The 21,599-nt window shown below is 45.3% G+C and overlaps 1 protein-coding gene across 2 annotated transcripts in view; it reads right to left on the reverse strand.

The window, feature by feature from the left end:
* The window catches only part of SLK (STE20 like kinase), a 75,635-nt gene that overhangs the window by 4,605 nt on the left and 49,431 nt on the right, over positions 1 to 21,599 (reverse strand). Inside the window, exons 12-18 of one of the 2 annotated variants that reach the window (XM_088448733.1) lie at positions 19,607 to 19,786; positions 16,447 to 16,539; positions 4,569 to 4,698; positions 3,075 to 3,199; positions 2,236 to 2,424; positions 1,377 to 1,502; positions 208 to 321 (exon numbers count right to left, since the gene is read on the reverse strand). In XM_088448733.1, the coding sequence (XP_088304859.1) occupies positions 208 to 321; positions 1,377 to 1,502; positions 2,236 to 2,424; positions 3,075 to 3,199; positions 4,569 to 4,698; positions 16,447 to 16,539; positions 19,607 to 19,786 (957 nt within the window). The remainder of the gene's footprint in view (positions 1 to 207; positions 322 to 1,376; positions 1,503 to 2,235; positions 2,425 to 3,074; positions 3,200 to 4,568; positions 4,699 to 16,446; positions 16,540 to 19,606; positions 19,787 to 21,599) is intronic. The other variant, XM_088448734.1, reaches the window with a different exon arrangement.

Below are 21,599 nucleotides of genomic sequence, written 5' to 3' on the forward strand. Positions count from 1 at the left end.
ATTCATTATTTTGGTTAATATATTAAACTAAAAGCACTTGCTCCGTTATTAATGTAAACAAGTTAATGGGGTCTCTGTTTTGTTGATTTGGAATCACCTTGTATAGATCTCCACTGGGTTTATAACAAAAAGCACCAAGGGTTCTAATAAAAGCCCTTACACACACACACACACACACATCAGTGCATCGTCTTATATGTGCGATACCTTTTTTCGCGGCCTTAATTTTTCTCTCCATTCCTTTAGCTCCTGTCCGTGTTCTTCATCCAGTTCTTTCAACTTCTGGGTTTCATGCTCAATTAACAGATGGCATTTTTCATTCTGAAAGGCACAGTAACACAGTCACAATGTGCTAGTGACAGAGTAGTTAACACAATAAAGTCGTTTTGAAGATTAACATTTATTTAAAGCTGGTGCTTTTTATTTGCTAACTAGATTTAACAACCTCTTGTGTCTTTAGGTTACATCACAATAGTCCTGGCTTGTGTCATTGGAAAGATAATTCAGAATGAAGTTTGCTAGACTTTGGAAATGCAAATCGAATGTAGTCATGTGAGTATCATCCTATACTGCAATGGGTACATGTGAGTATCATCCTATACTGCAATGGGTATATGTGAGTATCATCCTATACTGCAATGGGTATATGTGAGTATCATCCTATACTGCAATGTGTACATGTGAGTATCATCCTATACTGCAATGTGTACATGTGAGTATCATCTTATACTGCAATGGGTATATGAGAGTATCATCTTATACTGCAATGGATACATGTGAGTATCATCCTATACTGCAATGGGTACATGTGAGTATCATCTTATACTGCAATGGGTATATGTGAGTATCATCTTATACTGCAATGGATACATGTGAGTATCATCCTATACTGCAATGTGTACATGTGAGTATCATCCTATACTACAATGGGTATATGTGAGTATCATCTTATACTGCAATGGGTACATGTGAGTATCATTCTATACTGCAATGGAAACATGTGAGTATCATCCTATAGTGCAATGTGTTCATGTGAGTATCATCCTATATTGCAGTGTGTACATGTGAGTATCATCCTATAGTGCAATGTGGTCATGTGAGTATCATCCTATACTGCAATGTGTACATGTGAGTATAATCCTATATTGCAATGGGTATATGTGAGTATCATCCTATACTGCAATGGGTACATGTGAGTATCATCCTATACTGCAATGGGTACATGTGAGTATCATCCTATACTGCAATGGGTACATGTGAGTATCATTCTATACTGCAATGGGTACATGTGAGTATCATCATCCTATACTGCAATGGGTACATGTGAGGAAAGCTAAATGTTACTCGCTGAATTTAATCATCTCTGGAATCCAGACCTGTAGTTGCTGTAACTCCCGGATGTTGGCGTCACATTGAAGCTGCAAATCCCGCATCTGGTTTTCGTGTTTCTGATGTTGAGCTAATCGCTCATTCTTCTGTCTTTTGTCTTCTTGAACAGCAAACTATAAAAAAATTTTTTTTTAAAATAAATAAGAAATCAAACACCATTTGGCCTATTTTTCATTATTTAGGAGCTTGGAAATGACCAGAGGAAATTTCACTATTGAATTCCACTATTCTTACCAATAAGAGAAGACTTGGTCACAGTGACATGACATCACAGAACAGCGCCAGGAAGATCAGTGCTGGGCGCATCCTATAGACACGCTCTGCACCTCTCCAGGCATCCAGTAAGCTGCAAAAGGGTGCCAAAGGGGTGGCGACCATGCCGTATCCTTGGCCTTTCTCCTTGGGCTGGGGCATTGGTAACACACCACTCATTAGGACCTTAAATTGCACTAGGTACTTTCTGGGATGGAAGCACACCTCATTTCTACAACAGTCACTTCAAGATAAAAGGTCTCCAAGTCTATGTATGATCTGCTCATCTTCATGTTACATGGCCACGCTCCAGATTCAAATTTACTGAGATTTCGATTCACATACAAACACAGAACATTTCGGAGAAACAGACTTCTTTCTCAAGCTCCAGATAGGAGTAATTTCTCTGAAACGTTTCTGCTGAACCTTCACCATAAGAAAAATTTGAACAAGTCCTACTGGTTTCTGTGTGATCATTTCCTTTTTGGGTTGATAATGCTGTGTACTTGGGCATTTAAAATATTGGGCCGGTCTGAGCCCGCCTTTAGCAATAATAATAATAATAATAATAAAAAAAAAAGTGAATATTTGTACCTGTTTAATCTTATCCCTGTCCTGCTCTGGAGAACCAGATGAATTGATCCGCAGGCTCTTTTTGAACATGGCCATGCGAGTCTTGGCATCGCTGCGCTGAATTTTAGGCAGTCGGGCCCTTTCCTGAGCTTGTTTATTCTTCAGTTCTTCAATGAGTCGCTGATTGTACCTCTGCATCTGTTCCATTTCCTATATAATACATGCCATACATGGAAAAAGGGTAAGCTCCAGCCATTTCTTCCTAGTCAAATGTTTACACTCATGTCAAAATAATATTAAGCTATAAAGAGTTATATATCAAGGAGGAGAAATCGTTGGCTAAACAACCAACATTACGAAGAGAAAGGGCTAATGGGATACTAAGCAGGAGACGTAATATAGTGAAATTTGACAATTTTTTGGCACAGGATTTAAAGCCGTCAATTTTATTAAAGGCAAAATTAGCCACATTTTACTTGTAATCAAGTTGCTCCTTTAAATCCCACTTTAAAAATCACAGGTACTCAGTGATTTGGACAAACCACACTGCATTATATTTGCCCTCATTTCAAATATTATTTTATAATTAAGACTTAAGAAATATTTCATCTTAACATTCACATTATTTTATTTTTTGCAGTATCATTTTCTATACATTAAAATATATACATAAGGAGCAGGGCACAGGCAGGCAATCCTACACTTAAGGGATCAGGGTGTTGGTCCTTCTATACCATGGCTCCATACTGTAGCAGCATCGGCTGCTGTGCCTATTGTTACACCTCTATATCACCAGTGACAGTGGCTGTATATGTCAGGGCAGTGCTTTGATTTTAGACACCACTCAGCACGCCCCATACCTTCTCGTGTCTCTTCAGTAGTTGATGCCTCTGCATGAAGTACTGATCCTTCAGCTGTTGCTTCAGCAGCTGATGCTTCTCTTGTAGATGACGTTCTTCAAGTTCCCAAATTGCAGCTTCCCGAGCTGAGGTGAGATATGAAGGAAAACTTTACCAAACAAATATAAAAGGAAGATCTATGCCAACATGAAGAACCTCTAGCACCAATTATTGTGCAATCATCACAGCACGATAGATTTTATTGGTAAATGTCTATAGGAGCTGCAGGAACCCCATGCGCTAATTACCAGAGGCAGGATTTTTCCTTGCAGCCTTAGGAGCGGCATCAATGGGTTAGTGTGCGTTAACCCAGTATTTAGGACACGTGGAAAAGGCTAAATAATTGAATAGCTATTCACCTGCGCGGCGCGATCGATTAGCTGTGGGATATATGCGCTGCTGCTAATTGAATCTCCCCCCTATGAATGGAAAATGCATCACTAAAGTGCCCATTAGTTTCCCAGCATGTATGTGTGAACCTTCCTGACATATCTTGTTGTAAGTGGCTTTTATACAGGACGACAATTATTTTGGATTTAATGGCCCTATAAGTTACCACCATGAAATGCAATAGTACTAAAGCAATGTAAAACCGATTTTAATAACTATATATAAATAATCCACAAAAGTTGTGACACCTTGTGGATTTTATAAATTAATTTGTGAAGGCACAGACTAAGGACCTGATTCAGACCTGCTCTCTAGCAAGCGATCGCTCGTTGCTGGCGATGTTTGAAAATTTGCACATGCATATGGTTAAGACAGCCCAGTGGAATAAGTGACAGGAGAGGCAGTTTGTGGGTGGTAACAGGGGCAGGGCAGTAGTAACAGGGGAGTGGAGTTGCGGTCGCAGGCTTGCCTGAGTGTTTAAACGGCGTTTCAGAGGCGTGAATAATTAACAGGCAGCGTCATAGTACACGTCACCTGGTTGAATTATACACTGAAGGGATCGCAGTGCTTGCGGGCAGGTATAGTCAACCTCAAGCGCTGCGAGCACATCTGATGGTGCTCGATGTACCAATGTTTTCATGCACTTCCAGGAGATGACGTGCGCAAGTGGGCATCTGCATACACAAAGTGATCGCTCGCCAAGACATAGTGGGCGTGCTAATGCCTTGCCATGCGATCGCCTGCCTTGCTGGGTGTGCGCTGGATTTGCATACGCTGGGAGAGAGCGACCGCATCTAACAAGCGGCTCTGAATCAGGCCCTAAATCAGACGTATGTTCCGTGGTCATAGCCCCTCGAAACTGAGGGGGGCTTGGGGATCCCGGACAAAAACGTGTGCTGGCGGGTCCCCACCAGAGGTTAGCCGGCAGTAGAGACAAGCCCCAGTAGCTGGGGCTGAAACCAGCCAGACTCCCCTAGGACTTACCATTCCCCAGTGTTCCAGTGTCCCCCATGAAGGAAAGAGAACTAAAGGGTAATAATAAATAATAAAGCCTGATGAATGTACCTCTCATGAGCTGCTGTTTATTATTCAAGCAGTCTCGCTCTATGTTAGCCAGTTCCATCTTTTGCTGGTGAATGATCTTTTTCAGGGATCCATCCAACTCTTGCTGCTGCTTTTGCACAAACTCTTGCTCCTAGGTCAAAAGTATTTTGAAGTTAATTTAGGAACAATTTATAGCCACATTACTTACATCTTCCATTTACATATGTTACCAGGGTAAATGGAAATGAGGCCTATAAAATAAGCAATTGAACTAGCTGAACACAGTACATGTACGATAAGGCCACAAGTGAGAGCCCTAGAATTATCATCAGCAACAGAATCAACACAAAATCAGCACAAATCACCACAAACCACAAAAACCAGGAAAAAGACCTAAACACTAAAAGGTTGTCCCCATTTATCTATCAGCAATAGTACTCTGATGACAAACAGGTAACACTATATGAAGGCATCCCCTACGGTCTTACCTAAATATAGCATTATAACAACGGAACCTTTTTGAGTGTATATCATAATATTACAATAAGATCAAAAGTATGTTTTTGTTATTTTACTTGGCATAAACTTGGGGCTACCATGTCACCTTTCAGGAACATGGGTGTGCCACAGATATTACAGAATCACATTAGTGTAGCCTACCGTACCACAGACTGTTCTGTGTAGCATAGAACTAAGTATTACCTCTCTAACCATTTATGAGGAACACAACGTTGGGACATCATTTTAGGGTAATACACATTTTTGCACTGCCAGCTAGACATGGTAATCTGCAGAACACGTGCACTTTACTTGTATCAAGTGCTACAGAAGTGTCCTCATACACTATTGCCGCAGTCGCGTCAAACGGCCCTTCTCGGTGAGCCAGGTCTCAGACGCCGTGCATTTTTTTAGCTGGAATGTGCATCTTAGTCGCAACACAATGTGACAAAACCGCTTCACAAGATGATTAATCTGATATGTGACACTCGTACATCTGTGTGCGACTCTGAATCTGTATATGAAGCGCTACGACGCAGCGGCCGCCGAGTCCCGTTGTACAGATGCAGACTCAGTCGCACACAGATGTACAAGTGTCACACATCAAATTAATCAATGCCGGCTCGTGAATCGGTTTTGTCACATCGCGTTGTGACGAAGACACACATAAAGACGTGACGCATGGCCTATTGAGGCTAGGTGCATGACAAATCGTTTACGTCGTGTTCTAAAATACTAACATGCAATTACAATTTTACAGTGCAATGGTGACAACAAGCCCATTACAGACAATAACCCGATTCAGAGAAGGACGGTAATGCAAATGCAACTGCATACTCTCACAGATCGCAGTTGCTAAAATACACTAATGCCTTCCAAAGCACAGCGATGCCCACTGCTGCCTCCTCATATCTCTACGACATCGGTAACAACGGCGCACAGTCGCCAGTCTCGCAGCATGTAAGTCAAGTCTGACCAACCGCAAACACTGCAGCTCCCCTGACACGCAGAGAGCTCTCATGCTGCACAGGAGATCGCAGCAACTAATTTATACACGCCCATGAAACAGCGTTTAAACGGTCAGACACGCCGGCATTTTTCTAACACATTTAGAATTAGCGGTCACCTACTTTGTACACTATATATTAGTATCAATTACTTTTAAAAGGCATCACTAGGTTAGTTTTCCCTTAAAACAAATTGCAGCTTTAAATCCAGTGGCTATAGTGTAGAAATCACAATGGTGCCCGCATGTCATAGACGATTACATTTGAGTTGCTTAAAGAGCATTTAAACATGTCAGCTCTCAGAAAAGGAATTGGGAAAGACATTAAGGGGCGCGGGATTTTAGAAGTGAGATGTTGCCCATAGCAACCTATCAGATTATAAATAACATTTATCTAGCATCTTCTAGAAGATAATAGCTAGAAACTGATTGGTTGCTATGGGCAACATCTCTACTTCTAAAAACCGCACTTTAGTAAATATACCCCCAAGTATTATCCCACTACATCGGTTATATTAGTTTTCTCTATAATACAAAGACTTTGCTATATATTACTATTCAATACTGGGTTTATTAAGTCTATAAATGATTAGAGGCAACAAGACTTGGATAGAATACTCATACTCTTAGAGACACAGCACACTTTGAATAATGTCCCATTCCATGTACAGAAATGTACTCTGTCTCAGGAGGAAATGAACAGCACAAATTGTATCTCCAGCATGGAGTCTATTCAACAGAAATGTCAGGTTAATGTAATTACAAGGTATGAACCATGCATGCCAACAATCCCAACTGATCACTCCTACACAGTACTGCTTATTGCTGTACGGTCAGGTATTCGGTATCTAGTGGGTGGTTGTAGTGCTTTGTGATCTGGCAGCCAGGCAGAGATGAACAAGGACTGCTGATGGAATCACACGGTGCATTAATTAAACTAAAAAGAGATCAAGGTTTAAAATTATAAGCTACTTATATTGGACATTGCACTGTGAATTAATTGGTTTTCTGACCAGCACTGCCAAGAGTATGGTGCAGGTAATTTGTAAGCAGTGCACAGTTCCTACAATTACTATATAATAACCGGACGGGGCTCTGCTAAAGTGATGCAGTCAGCGGGCTCATCAGCAAGTGTAAGGATGGGGTCACACCTGTACTATATAATAACCGGACGGGGCTCTGCTAAAGTGATGCAGTCAGCGGGCTCATCAGCAAGTGTAAGGATGGGGTCACACCTGTACTATATAATAACTGGACGGGGCTCTGCTAAAGTGATGCAGTCAGCGGGCTCATCAGCAAGTGTAAGGATGGGGTCACACCTGTACTATATAATAACCGGACGGGGCTCTGCTAAAGTGATGCAGTCAGCGGGCTCATCAGCAAGTGTAAGGATGGGGTCACACCTGTACTATATAATAACCGGACGGGGCTCTGCTAAAGTGATGCAGTCAGCGGGCTCATCAGCAAGTGTAAGGATGGGGTCACACCTGTACTATATAATAACCGGACGGGGCTCTGCTAAAGTGATGCAGTCAGCGGACTCATCAGCAAGTGTAAGGATGGGGTCACACCTGTACTATATAATAACCGGACGGGGCTCTGCTAAAGTGATGCAGTCAGCGGGCTCATCAGCAAGTGTAAGGATGGGGGTCACACCTGTACTATATAATAACCGGACGGGGCTCTGCTAAAGTGATGCAGTCAGCGGACTCATCAGCAAGTGTAAGGATGGGGTCACACCTGTATATTAGAAGCAGCGTATGACTGCTGCTCACAGAAGCAAAGAAACATCTGACGAGCTTCTGAGCAATTCTTTTCTCTACCAACTGAGCATTGTACTTTTATGTTTAAGTAACGCTTTATAGCTTGTGTGTGTAACATAGCCAGCAGTTTATTTTATGTGCTAAGTGATAATGGTACATGCAGCTTTTATGAGCGTTAGAAGCTTTGTAGATGTACGAGAAGAAGCCATAATCTATAGTGACATGAATAAACAGCAGATATAATCGGACTTTGACAGACCTAGGGACAAGTCAGCCGTAATTGCTACTGCATTGCATGCATGGAACGAAAGGTGTACAATCACCCTTAAGCAGGGTTACATATGTCCTTGCAGCCGGCCACTCCTAGCCATACGCTTGGTTTGAGGTTATCATTAGCACTTGCTCCAGCCCTATCCTTGGTTTGTAAACCTGCAGATTCGCCTGTACTGGCTCGCCCATGTGAGAACGCCCCCTTATAGCCCAGTTACGCTTCTTCAGTCACAAGTAGAGATGCCACTGAAATGCGTACAACTCTGCGTCGCTTGTACTTGCATGTTTTTCCACTGCGAATACTCCGGAACCAATTCTATGCAAGAAACACTCGGCAAACAGGAGTGTATTCCATAAAGCATCATCCCCATAACATATTCCTTCCAAAATGTAGGTGTACCCGCAGCCTAAGAAAGCTCAGCTAGTGGATCCAAATATAGAACGGAGACATAATTGCAGGAAGCTTTTTGTTTGCTCCTGTCTGAAATATCCATTGAATAGACTCTAACATAGAGAATGTAAGGAAGCACACGCGTGCTTAGTACGTGTGCAGAGATATGTAGGGATATAAAATACCTGCACTGCACAATCACATGCAAGAGAAACTGCACACTGTCAATCTGAAGACACCTCCCATGCCGCAGACTTACATCCTGCATTTGAGCGTTGAATATTGTAAATGAAGACAAATGAAAAGACTGAATCATAACTTGGGCAACACCCTGCGGATCAGAATACAATACATCCACAGTGTGAGACATATAGGAGATAAACGCTGCCGACTAGTAAGAAAAGCTAAGTGGAGAAATAATTAGAAGCGGACACATTCCTTTAAGGTGGAAATGGCTGCTAACAATTATTATTTTTTTAAATATTCCATAAATTAAGCACGAGACATGAGACCCCGGTATTTCATATTAATCTCTATACATTGTTGCAAGTTCAGCATTTGTTGACTGAAGGTGACCACTACCCAATTGGTAGTACTGAATTATATAGAGGGCATTACAATGGAGTTAATGTAAACTCTGATTTTACTTATATTGAGGCTTTCCTTTGGTTTACTTATTAAAAGAAGAAGACTGCTGAACTATACGGTGCTGCTAAAATATTGATTGAAGTCAGTGACTGGGATGGACTTGTATAATTAGAAAAGTTATAAAAAATAAACATAGTACAGTATATCAATAATGGAGATTATGCACAAAGACTCATGACATCTCTTTCATAGGCTATATTACTGGTAACTGGCTTCTTCAGAATAGCTCATTGTTTATGTATGTAGTACGTGTTTTATGTATGTAGTACGTGTTTTATGTATGTAGTACGTAATAACATTTTCCAGGAAAAAAAAATCTATTTCACAATTTAAATTATAAACAAATTTTGTATAATTTTGTTTCTTTTTTTTTATGACGCTTTAGAAAACATTGAATTAAAGTGCTGTCCAAAAATGAATTATATATAAATATTATTTAATATTCCTGGTTATAATAAGATAAACGAGAACATGTTGCTGCTGAGGAAACAAAACTCCAGAAAATGTACAATGTAAAAAGGACACAGGTGTCATACGCAATAATTATTCTTATATCAATCCTTATAAGATTATTAAAGATGATTTGATATATGCTAGATTCTTTTACACAACTAGCCATTAGATCTGATATTTATTATAGAAAGATAATATGAGATATGGTAAGAACTTACCCTTGTTATCTCTATTTCTACGAAGTCCATAGGGTTCCACAGGATACCTTGGGGTATAGGTGTGACGTCAGTCGCAGGGCACCAAAGAGTTAAGCTTTCAGCCTCCCAGGATGCACTAGGTCCCCCTCCTATACCCCGCCCCCGGGCCAAGGCACCTCAGTTAGTTACCAAGCCATAGGCCGGAGGAGGAGAAGGAAGAGAGAGAACAAAGATCTGGACACATACAAGAATCACATTCTCACCAGAGGGAGACGGAAAACCGGTGACCAGAGCAAAGCCCATCTGCAGCACAGGTGCGACAGGGCGGGAGTCCTGTGGAACCCTATGGACTTCGTAGAAATAGAGATAACAAGGGTAAGTTCTTACCATATCTCATATTTTCTACTTCAGGGTCCATAGGGTATCCACAGGATACCTTGGGGATGTCCCAAAGCAGTATCCTTTAAGGGTGGGGACGCTCCTGTGCAGAAAGGAGAATCCGCCGCCCGAAGGAAGCATCCTGAGAGGCGAAGGTGTCAAACCTGTAATACCTCACGAAGGTATGGACAGAAGACCACGTAGCAGCCTTGCAGATCTGAACTGCCGAGGCACCACGTCGAGCTGCCCACGAAGGACCCACAGACCTAGTGGAATGAGCCTTCAGAGAAGGAGGGACCGGTAGGCCTTCATGAAGATAAGCTTCAGAAATAGCCATACGGATCCAGGCTGCCAAAGTTTGCTTTGAAGCAGGCCAACCCTTTTTACAGAAGCCATAGAGGACAACAAAGCGTCCGACTTCCTAAACAAAGAAGTGCGGTCCACATAAGTCCTTAAGGCCCGCACAACATCCAAAGAGGCCTCACCCACGGACAGACCCGGTGAGTTAAAGGCCGGAACAACTATTTCCTCGTTAACCTGAAACTGGGAAACAACTTTGGAAAGAAACTCGGGCCGAGTGCGGAGCACTGCCCTGTTCCCATGAAAAACCAAGAAAGGGGGTCTACAAGAAAGAGCCCCTAACTCAGAAACACGTCTGGCTGAAGCAACGGCCAGAAGGAAAACAGTCTTAGCTGTTAGCCATTTAATATCCACTGAGCCCAGTGGTTCAAACGGCGGTCCTTGGAGAGCCCTCAGGACCACAGCCAAATCCCAAGGCGCCACAGGTGGAACAAAGGGCGGCTGAATACGGAGAACACCTTGCATAAAGGTGCGCACATCCGGGATTGTAGCAATCCTACGGTGAAACCAGACAGATAGGGCCGAAACCTGTACCTTCAAAGAAGCAAGGCGAAGCCCATGATCTAGTCCCGCTAGCAGGAAGGCGAGAATCCGAGACAGACGAAACTCCCGCGGTGCATAACCTCTCGGTCGACACCACTGGAAGAACGTATGCCACACGCGATGGTATATCCTCGCGGAAGACGGTTTCCGAGCTCGTAACATGGTACGCACCACAGAGCTGGCAAACCCCCAGGACCTCAGCATGGCCGTCTCAACAGCCACGCCGCCAAAGACAGCCGAGTCAGGTCCGGGTGAAGACAAGGACCCTGAGACAGAAGGTCCGGTCGTAGCGGCAACCGCAGAGGACTGTCCACGGACAGACCCTGAAGGTCTGAGAACCAGTGCCGTCTGGGCCATGCGGGAGCTATCAACAGGAGCGTCCCTCCTTCCTGTTTGGATTTCCGGATTACCCGTGGAAGAAGGGAGACCGGAGGGAACAGGTATGCGAACCTGAACGTCCACCGGACGGACAGAGCATCCACCAGAGACGCCCCTTCGTCTCTTGTGCGAGACCCGTACACCGGCAACTTGTTGTTGTGCCGGGACGCCATGAGGTCGATTTCTGGAAGACCCCACCTGTCCACCAGTAGTTGAAAAACGTCCGGGTGCAGGGACCATTCCCCTGGATGAACGTCCTGGCGACTTAGAAAGTCCGCCTCCCAATTTAGCACTCCCGGGATGAAGACCGCTGATATGGCCGGAAGATTGCGCTCCGCCCAAACCAGGATCCGAGAGACCTCTACGAGAGCCGCCCGACTGCGAGTTCCTCCTTGCCTGTTTATGTAGGCCACGGTGGTAGCATTGTCCGACTGGACCTGCACCGGGTGACCCTGGAGAAACCGCTGTGCCTGCAGGAGAGCATTGAAGACCGCACGGAGTTCCAAGATATTTATTGGAAGCTCCGCTTCTGTCGGTGTCCACCTGCCCTGAAACAAGTGTGGACCCGAAACTGCTCCCCAGCCCCGAAGACTGGCGTCCGTTGTCAACAGGACCCAATTTGGAACCCAGAACGGACGTCCCTTGTTGAAGTGGGTCATCTTTAACCACCACGCAAGGGACAGGCGAACCTCCGGGGTGAGCACAATCGTCTGGAACTTCAGAGACTGAGGCAGCCCGTTCCACTTGGACAGGATCAGGTGCTGCAGAGGTCTAGAGTGAAACTGGGCGTATTCCACCATGTCGAACACCGACACCATGGAGCCCAGTAAGCTCATCGCCGAGTGTAAGGACACCCGGCGGCTGTGCAGACAACTGCGCACCCTTGACTGTAAAGCAGAGATCTTGTCCTCCGTCACGAAGATCATTTGCTGTCCCGAGTCCAATAAGGCTCCAAGATGCAGAATCCTCCGAGACGGGATTAGAGTGGACTTCTGCCAGTTAATTAGCCAGCCGTGCCGTTGCAGCAGTGCAATGGTCAGGTCCAAGTGGTGTAACAGGAGCTCTGGAGATCCTGCCACCAATAACAGGTCGTCCAAGTACGGCAACATGCGGACTCCTTGCAGCCGCAGAGAAGCCGCCATGACCGCCATAGCGTCCTGTATGTCCAATGACACCATGTAGTCCCAAGGTTCCAGCGCCAGAATGATGGACCGTAGGGTCTCCATCCGAAACTTCGGGACCCGCAAAGACTTGTTGAGTGCTTTGAGGTTGAGAATCGGACGATATGACCCATTGGGTTTCTGTACCAAAAATAGATTTGAATAGAAACCCTGGCCCCTCTGGGAGAATGGAACAGGCACTATAACTCCAGCCTGGAGCATAGTGTGCAATACCTTCTGCAGCTCCGTAGCCTTGTTCCGGTCTGATGGTAGACCCGTGGTGAAGAATCGAGCCGGGGGTCTGTGCCGGAAGGAGAGGGCGTACCCGTGAGAGACCACCTCCAGAACCCAAGTGTCTGTCGTAGTGAACGACCAACACCGGGAGAACTGCAGCAGGCGGCCTCCCACCCTGGGATCCCCCAAGGGGAGACCCGGACCGTCAGGCCGCAGGCTTGTCATCTGGCTTGGGGGCCGGACGTCTGGTACTCCATGCCTGTTTCCGGGGCTTGACCGATTTCTTAGGGCCAGCCTGTCGAGGAAACGACTGTGGTTTGGGCCTGCCCTGGGCCCTAGATGACCGAAAGGACGATGGTCCAGAACCAGAAGGAGCAGCGGCCGACGGGAGACAAGCAGATTTGGCTGCCGCCAGCGTGGCCACAATCTTATCCAGATCCGGACCGAAGAGAACTTCTCCGGTAAACGGCAACGCTTCCAGACCTTTCTTGGATCTGCGTCCGCCTTCCAGGATCGCAGCCACAAGGTGCGACGAGCAGCTACCGCTGCTGAAGAAATTCTAGACACCAGAGTACTAATGTCTAGAGCCACCTCGTTGATGTAGGTGGCCGAATCACGGAGATTGCCAATCAACTCCGCTTGTTCGGCCGGACAGTCGGATTCAAAAGAAGCCTCTAATGAATCCGCCCAGCGCTCCATCGCTCTGGCAACCCAGCAAATGGCCATAGCCGGCCGTGCTGCCCCCCCTGCAAGGGAATAAGCGGACTTCAGGCAGATTTCTACCTTGCGGTCCGTAGCATCCTTAAGGGAGGACATGGATGGCATCGGCAATGTGGCACTACGGACAAGACGGGTCACGTGAGAATCCACCTGTGGAGGGGATTCACACTTAGCAAAATAATTATCCGCGAACGGATAAGCCACCGCCAGGCGTCTCTGCGGCTGGTATCTTTTGCCAGGTTGTTTCCACGCCTCCTCTAAATGGTCCACCAACTGACCCGAAAGAGGAAAGACTGTGGCATCGCCCTTCACATCTTTGAAAAAGGCATACTTAGATTTAGCCGCTGGGGGAACTTCGTCCTCAATCACCAAGGCTGTGCGGACCGCCCGAATAAGTCCAGGAATATATACTTTGGACTTAGCATCAGCGTCCTTAGTATGGAAAGGTTCCTGATCGTAAGGATCCAGAATCTCCCCATCATCAGACGTCCCTTCGTCATCCTCATAAGGAGCGGACAGAGACGCCACCGGCCTTTTATGAGGCCGCATCACAGACTCCCCTTGCAACACATCCGACAAGTGCTGTAAAGAACTCGTCAGGGAGTTAACCCACGCTGGCTCCTGAGAACCCGGGAGCGGGGAAATAGGGAGACTGTGGGGTACCACCAATTGTCGTGGGAACCCCTGCATGGGTGACGACACCACAGACTGCTGGGACAAACCCATCGGAGTAAACGCGGGCTGCGGAGCTAACTGGCCCACTAAAGCTGTTAACGCCTGAGCGAAACAAGCCCAGGGCGGCTCCTGTACCGGTGCTGTAACCGTAATAGGCAGCGCCATGGACAACACTGCCGGCAAAGGCCCTCCGCGCTACCCTCCCCCTCCGCTAACGGTACTTTGCACGTGGTACACTGTAGCCGGAGGGGAAAATCACTTTCAGACATGATGGCACCACGTATGTGACCTCTCTCACCAATTAAGTATTAAATAGGCGAGAGACCACCCTGCAGCACCGCACCGCAAGGGCTTTAGCAGAAAGAACAGGGACAGTAATAAAGCTGACAGTTTAGAGAAGAATAGTTACAGGCAGCGCTAGCACAGTCACATACAATGCAGAGAAATAACAATTCCTGCACTAACAGCGCTGATCACTCAACTACACAGACACAGGGCCTGGTAGGACACAGCGCTGCATACACAGACCTGAGCCACAGCGGAGGAGAGGTATGCGGGGGGACCCAGACCACGATGCTTCCTTCCAGACTTCCAGCAGCGTTCACCATGCGTTGCAGAGAAGATGGCCGCCGAGGAGCAGAGAGAAGCTGGCCTGGGGGAGGAGCGCTGACACAGGACCAGTCAGCACAGTGCAGAGAGGGCTGTGTGCAGCGGGGGAGGCGCCGGCTGTGAGACAGGGAAGGCGCGCTCCCCTGGCATGCATTTAACCCCTGGGACGCCGCAGCGCTACCGCTCTGCTGCGGTCCGCTGTCCCAGGGGGTAGTGGAAGCGCAGGTTGGTCGCCTGGCTCCACGCTGCAGCCAGTCCCCAGGGAGCCCCCTGCCTGGGGACTTAGGACCATGTGATCAGCGGGGACCCACCGCGGGACCCCGCTGCTTACCTCTGTCCCCCTTGAATCCGGCCATGGTCCGGAGCATCTGGGGTCACCGCTAGCTGTGACCCCAGACGCCCACCAGCATCCCCGGATCAGTACCGGCGTTCTGGTACCGGCGGGGTGTAGGGAAGACAGCATGGACGTCAGGACTGACTGTCCATGCTGTTCATCCAGATATGCAGCCACAGCTGCATGAAGAAAAAGCTTCAGGGGCTCTTCTAGCCCCCACTCCAACAGGTGCACCCGACTCCGGCCGGGCACCAAACTAAACTGGGGTGCCTTGGCCCGGGGGCGGGGTATAGGAGGGGGACCTAGTGCATCCTGGGAGGCTGAAAGCTTAACTCTTTGGTGCCCTGCGACTGACGTCACACCTATACCCCAAGGTATCCTGTGGATACCCTATGGACCCTGAAGTAGAAAAAGCCGCGCATTCACTACGCGATTAAACAGAGCAATTGAACTATAACGACATCGTTATAGTTCAATCGCTTATTAATCGTCCGCAAATCGGGCAGTTTAAAGTAAAAAATGACCAGCGATGAGCGCGCTGGACGTTTTTGACATCCATCATTGCCCGAACATGCTGGTCAACCGGACACCATGTTCGGGGATGATTGATGTGCCTACACTGAACGACTGAAGTCAGTGTAGGCACAGCACAGACTGTGAAACAACTGCACAATTACAATGTTGTAATCGTGCTCTCGTGTCGCCTAGTGGATGTGCGGCATTAGGCCGTATACACACCTAGATTTAATAGCTTTGAAAATGCTCTTCTGAATGGTGGACAGAGAGTAACGCTGAACTTAAGCATAGTGATCAGATAACAATCTACACTACAACCTTTACACGATATGAACATTCCTGGTATGCCGAGGTTAGTTAGCATTGGGATCTCTATTGACTCTGCACACGTCTGGTAACATTTGGTTCCTTACTGTAATACATACATACACTACTACACAAATCCATTAGCATTGTGATTCAATAAAACATACAGTACTAGTTACCTTTCAGGTACGGTAGAATTCTTTTACAAAGGTGGGCAACTCTGTGACTCGCCAGCTATTAAACCAAAACTTCCAGCCACTACAAACCTGCTGTTTAATAATGAGCATATAATATAATGGAGACACAAAACGCGTGGTGATATCACAAGATGTTAAATGATCAGGAATCAGCTGTTAGTAGAACATTGTGTTAGTTGACAGATCATTGTACTGGTCACTGCAGCACCAGGAAAACAAGGAGGGTGGGGCGGTGTTTAGTAGCACACAGCATGTGCGGTTACCTGTGCATGCTGGCTTTGTGAAAGCTCCTCTTTCTTGCGTTTCATAAGCTCTTTTCGCAGCTCTTTAGGTGCTTTCTCCACGTCACTTATTACCTGGTGTAAGCATGCAGAAGGTGGGGAAATGTAACCCTGTTTCTAGAGGAAGCGCATGAGGCAAAGTAAAGCCACACCACCACGTGAAAGATATCGGAGTTACCTTTATGGGGGGTTACATGTGAAGTGTGAGATAGCTGTAGAATTATTAGCCAATGACTGATCATAGCAATGTTACCTACATGCAGTCTCTCTTCAATGGTTAGCAATCAGTTGTTCTTCCTTGCAGACAGAGATCTTGATAAGATATTTGTAATAACACTAGCCATGGTTTGTCTGGGTGTGAACCACTGACCACTGTGCCACTTGTTAATACCCGTTTTAAGGGTTCCATTCCTTGCTAAAATGTAAGATACTGTTCTGTAGCATACCGCAGGAGTCTCATCTTAATATAATATAACTAGAACTAGTGTATATATTGAAAGGGCAATTTAACATTCACTTGTGTTTCATTATCCTGTATTCACAGTATCGTGACCAGAGCTTGAATTCGTACGTAAACTACTTTTATTGCTGGCTGAATATAGTGATCATTTACCAGTATGACAAAAGCAGTTACCGTGCTCACAGCAGTTATATCAAATAGGGATGGTACTCGAGATCCACCGGGTGATTGTTAAAGCTGCAAATTACACAGTCGGTTGATCACTTCTTTGACTAGTATTCAAGCTGTATTCACCGTTTGGTGATTGCAAGGTACTAATGCACAGGTGGAGGTTAAGCAACCCATGATTACATACCCTAAAAACATGTTCGTAGTAGCTTTCTTTAAGCCAATTTTTTTTGCAATATACTAAACAGAGGTTCCCAAACTCGGTCCTCAAGGAAACCTAATGGTCCAGGTTTTAAGGATATCCATGGTTGAGCACAGATAGCTAAATCAAAAAACTAAGGTACTAATTAAGTCACCTGTCCTCAAGCATGGTTATCCCTAAAACCTGGACCATTAGGGAGCCTTGAGGACCAAGTTTGGGAACCTCTGCAATATAGAATAAAGAAAAGATTACTGTCTCACAGAGCCTTGTTTACTACACCACTATAATATCAGTATTTGCATTTATGTGCAGCTTCTGTTGTGTGACATAATGAAGGAATAAAATAAAGTGCAATATGTTTTTCATTCAGTGTCAGAAGTGGAACTTTACATTGTGCATTGTAGCAGTTACGTGTACAGTAGTATAATGTAGTGTAGCGTATAGTGCTTATGAGTGCATGTAGTATATGTATAGTAAAAAGAAACCCCAAATACCAGAGAAAATTCAATGCTAAGCTAAAGAACAAAAGAAAATCCAATAGCTGGGATGCATTTAAAATAGAAACATAGATGTATACCCAAAGGTTAAAAAATACAAATAGCACACTAAGAAGGCCAGGAGAAAAATGACCAGTCACCATAATGAGGCCCTATTCCATGGGCCATGTGAATACCAATATCCATGAAACGCGTCACCAGTGCTTTAAAGCCCAACCACCAAGTCAGAAGGAATAAAAACAGACTCAAAACGCGGGTCAAACAGGGAAGAGGGAAAAAAAATGTCAAATTAATACAGAATATAAACATTTAACATTAAACAAATTTGGATCAATGAATCTATAAAAAAGTAATGGTTAGATTAATCTTGGACTACTGACATTAGTTACCCTAGGTATGCCCCTAAGAGTTTGAAGCCACAAAATAAATAATACTTTGTTACTAACTTACTGTACATATCAAATTCCAGACTAGGGAGACCTTGGATTTTTCATGTATTTTAATAGAGTTTCACCCTACCGTGGAGTTGAATTAAGAACACACTATGCAATAATTGGGCTGGTCAGCCAAATTTCGTCTGCTCGGTCCGATAATCTCAAAGTGCATGCACAGCATCCTGGGCAGATTATCGCTTAAATCCTAGTCGGTTCTGTTCATCTGATCTTGCTTGCTGCAAAAATTGTATCAAAAACGATGAGCCGATATTGTGCACATTTTGTAGTGTGCACATGATCTGTCCGACATTTCTGCCCAATAGTTTATTTGATTTGTCACCTTTGACGAGCATTAGGACATATAATTATTAAGATCAAAATGCTAATTCAGTAGTGTGTATACTGGAAATCGGATGTTACGAAGGTTTGTTTAATCTCTCAGAAAACCGTAAAGATTGTCGGACTTTGAGTAAAATCTATCAGGTGTGTTCCTAGCTTTAGAAGATCAGAATACCTCTAACGAAAGAAGAGAGAATATAAATATAAAGTAGGAGAGATGTTCCCTTTAAGCCGAGTGATCTGGATATGAAAGCGTTTGAGCTTACTGTAATGTGAAAATAATCCTGCTGAGTCTACTGTTCAGTGAACATGTACAATTGTTTAGCTTGAAAAAACTACAATCTCTTTTTAAATGAGCACAAGTATTTTGGCCTACATGAGCAGACCAATATAGCATGCTCCACATAACAGTTACGTTTACAGAACAGAGGTGAGATAGAATTACATAATGCCTAGTGTCCACAGACTTAGATTTAGTAAGTCTTGTTAGGTCTATAGAGGGCTACACAAGGGTTGTTACTGTCTGACTGACAACAATGCGTCTGTACCCAATAACACACACAATAGATGACCTGTGTACCCGGCTGACCCACGATGCGATGGGCGACATATTGTGTGGTCCGTACACACTGAGCGATCTGGTGAAAGAACTCGGTATATATCGTTCACCAGCCGCATCCAAATGCATGGGGTCGTTCATCACATTGTCAGATAGAGCAGCAGGTACGGCAGATCTGTCGATGTGATGAACGACCTTGTGGGAGCATGCATGGGCCGACTTTGCGTACACACTTGCCGAGGTCGACTCGATCCGCTGGATCGGACGACATATTGTCTAATGTGTACCCACCTTTAGATGACCAACTTGGGCAGATCAAGCCATTGATCCCACAAATTGGGTTACTAGGTTCTACATGAAGGATAAGGGAAGACTGGAGAAATGTCTGAAGTCCACTAATGAAAGACCCCAATTGTATGCAGAACATTAGAGCTTACATTGGCCACTGAAATCCCTTTCCCATGATGGCAGAGGAGTCCTTACCTCTTTCTTTTTATTTTTTAACACATTCTGGAATTTTGAGAACTCCTTTTCCTGTTCTGCCTTAATTCGTTTAGCTTCTTCTCTCAAGCGGGTGGTGTGTTCCTGCTCCAGCCGTTCTATGGTCTGTTTCTGCTGCTTCTCCAGGTTTTCTATGTCCTGATCATACTGGCGCTTTTTGCTCTGGAAAGAGAACAACGTTTGATTGCTCATTCATCAAAGCTCATAAGTAATAAGAAATCTGTACATACTATATGTATACTGTTTGTATATCTGTACTTTGTGATGTACTCAATATCTATATGGAACACCTCAAATGTACCCATTACTTGCACATTGTGGAAGGAGCCGATTTGTGAGCCTCCAAACCTCTCTCTTCAGGCAAGCTGATCAATTCCAGAACCAACCACATAACCCCCATAAGCTTCTCTACTCAATTACCTGCCCTCTACACAGTCCATTACCTCTGCAATCTGACTGGACCACTTATCCTCATGTATCAAATTCCTATTTCCCTATAGACTGTAAGATTGCGAGCAGGGCCCTCTTACCTCACTGTATTAGCCAGTCTCGTTTTCTTAGTGTATTTTCCCCAATTGCAAAGCGCAATGGAACATAATAGCTACATAATAATTGTGTAAGGCTGTCCCGTCTCCTATATGTGCGCACAGTGGAAGCCTGGGCGACCGCCCCAACGTCTCAAACTGCGAGGCAGACGGGACAGCCTTAGGAGAAGGAGGTATTGTGGCTGGGGTAAGTATCGATGGTTTGGGTGGAGCCATGACGGAGTGTGTCCGGTGTGGGGGGTTTTCGGGCAGGAGACGTGACAAAGGGTTGTGCGTGTGTTCGAGTCGAAACGGAGATGCTTCGGGAGAGTGTGACAGCAGAGCGGGGACGTGGCCACATAAATAGGGGATGGGGCATTGCAGTGGCGGAGACTCAAGTCACCCGGCATATGGGTCAGTTATACTAGTATATAAATGAATGTTGCTACATATAAAACATATAAAATAATAATATACAGAAGAATTAAGTTGTTCAATTAGACGGCAAACAAAATTGACAGTTCTTTTAAAAATAAAGAAAAGGAATGCCTCCATGGAAATGGAACAACTACAAAGTTCAGCTGACTGGAACTCAGTGGTCATTCCCAAGGGGAAGCATTCGGGAAGCCGACGGACAGAATCCCGACTGTCTAATCCCACCAAGGGTTTAAATGACAGGCATCAATATCACGGTTCCCAGGGGGGGACTTAGGGTTAGGCACCCCCTGGGAGTTTAGGGTTAGGCTAGGGGAAGGGAGGGTTAGGCACCCCCGGGGGGAGGTTAGGGTTAGGCACCCCCCTGGGGTTTAGGCGGCGGGGAAAGGGGGGTTAGGTTTAGGCACTTAGAGGGGAATTAGGGTTAAGCACCCCCTAAGCCCTTAGGGAGGGTTAGGGGTAGAATAGGGTAGAAAATATTTACCTTGCATCGATCGGCATTTTCACTGCTGCCGGGATGCTGACGTCGGGATTTGAACCGCCGGCCTTCCCAAGTTATCGGAAGCATTCAACCATTTAAAAATATTAGAAAACTGTTTCACTGGCTTCACATCATTTGAAGCTTCACATGTGAAATGTTTTACTAACTGCAGCTTTACAATGGCTACACAATTCCAATTCATCTCTTTAGATCAGCCCAACCACCCCAAAGAAACCTACAATGAGTAAGGCCTAGCAATACATTGACATCCTGTGGTTAACAAAGATGATTGCAATCAATACTGTAATATGTCCCCATATGGTGCAGGAAGTGACAGCCTACGGTGACTGCTTCAGGGAGGGGCGTAGAGCGTTTGCCAATTTCATTCCGCAAAAAAATATCAGGTTGTCTTATTGGCCGGCGTTCTCTTAGGCGTCTCCAGAACATAAAAGTACACTGCATTTAAATTCTGGTCATGTATAAAAGATGTGCTGGTCCAATCTGTATGGTCTATGATGTCCTGTACTCATTTCTG

This window comes from Taudactylus pleione, unplaced genomic scaffold (assembly GCF_031769625.1).
Source record: "Taudactylus pleione unplaced genomic scaffold, aTauple2 ptg000464l, whole genome shotgun sequence".
Classification (NCBI taxonomy): Eukaryota; Metazoa; Chordata; class Amphibia; order Anura; family Myobatrachidae; genus Taudactylus; species Taudactylus pleione.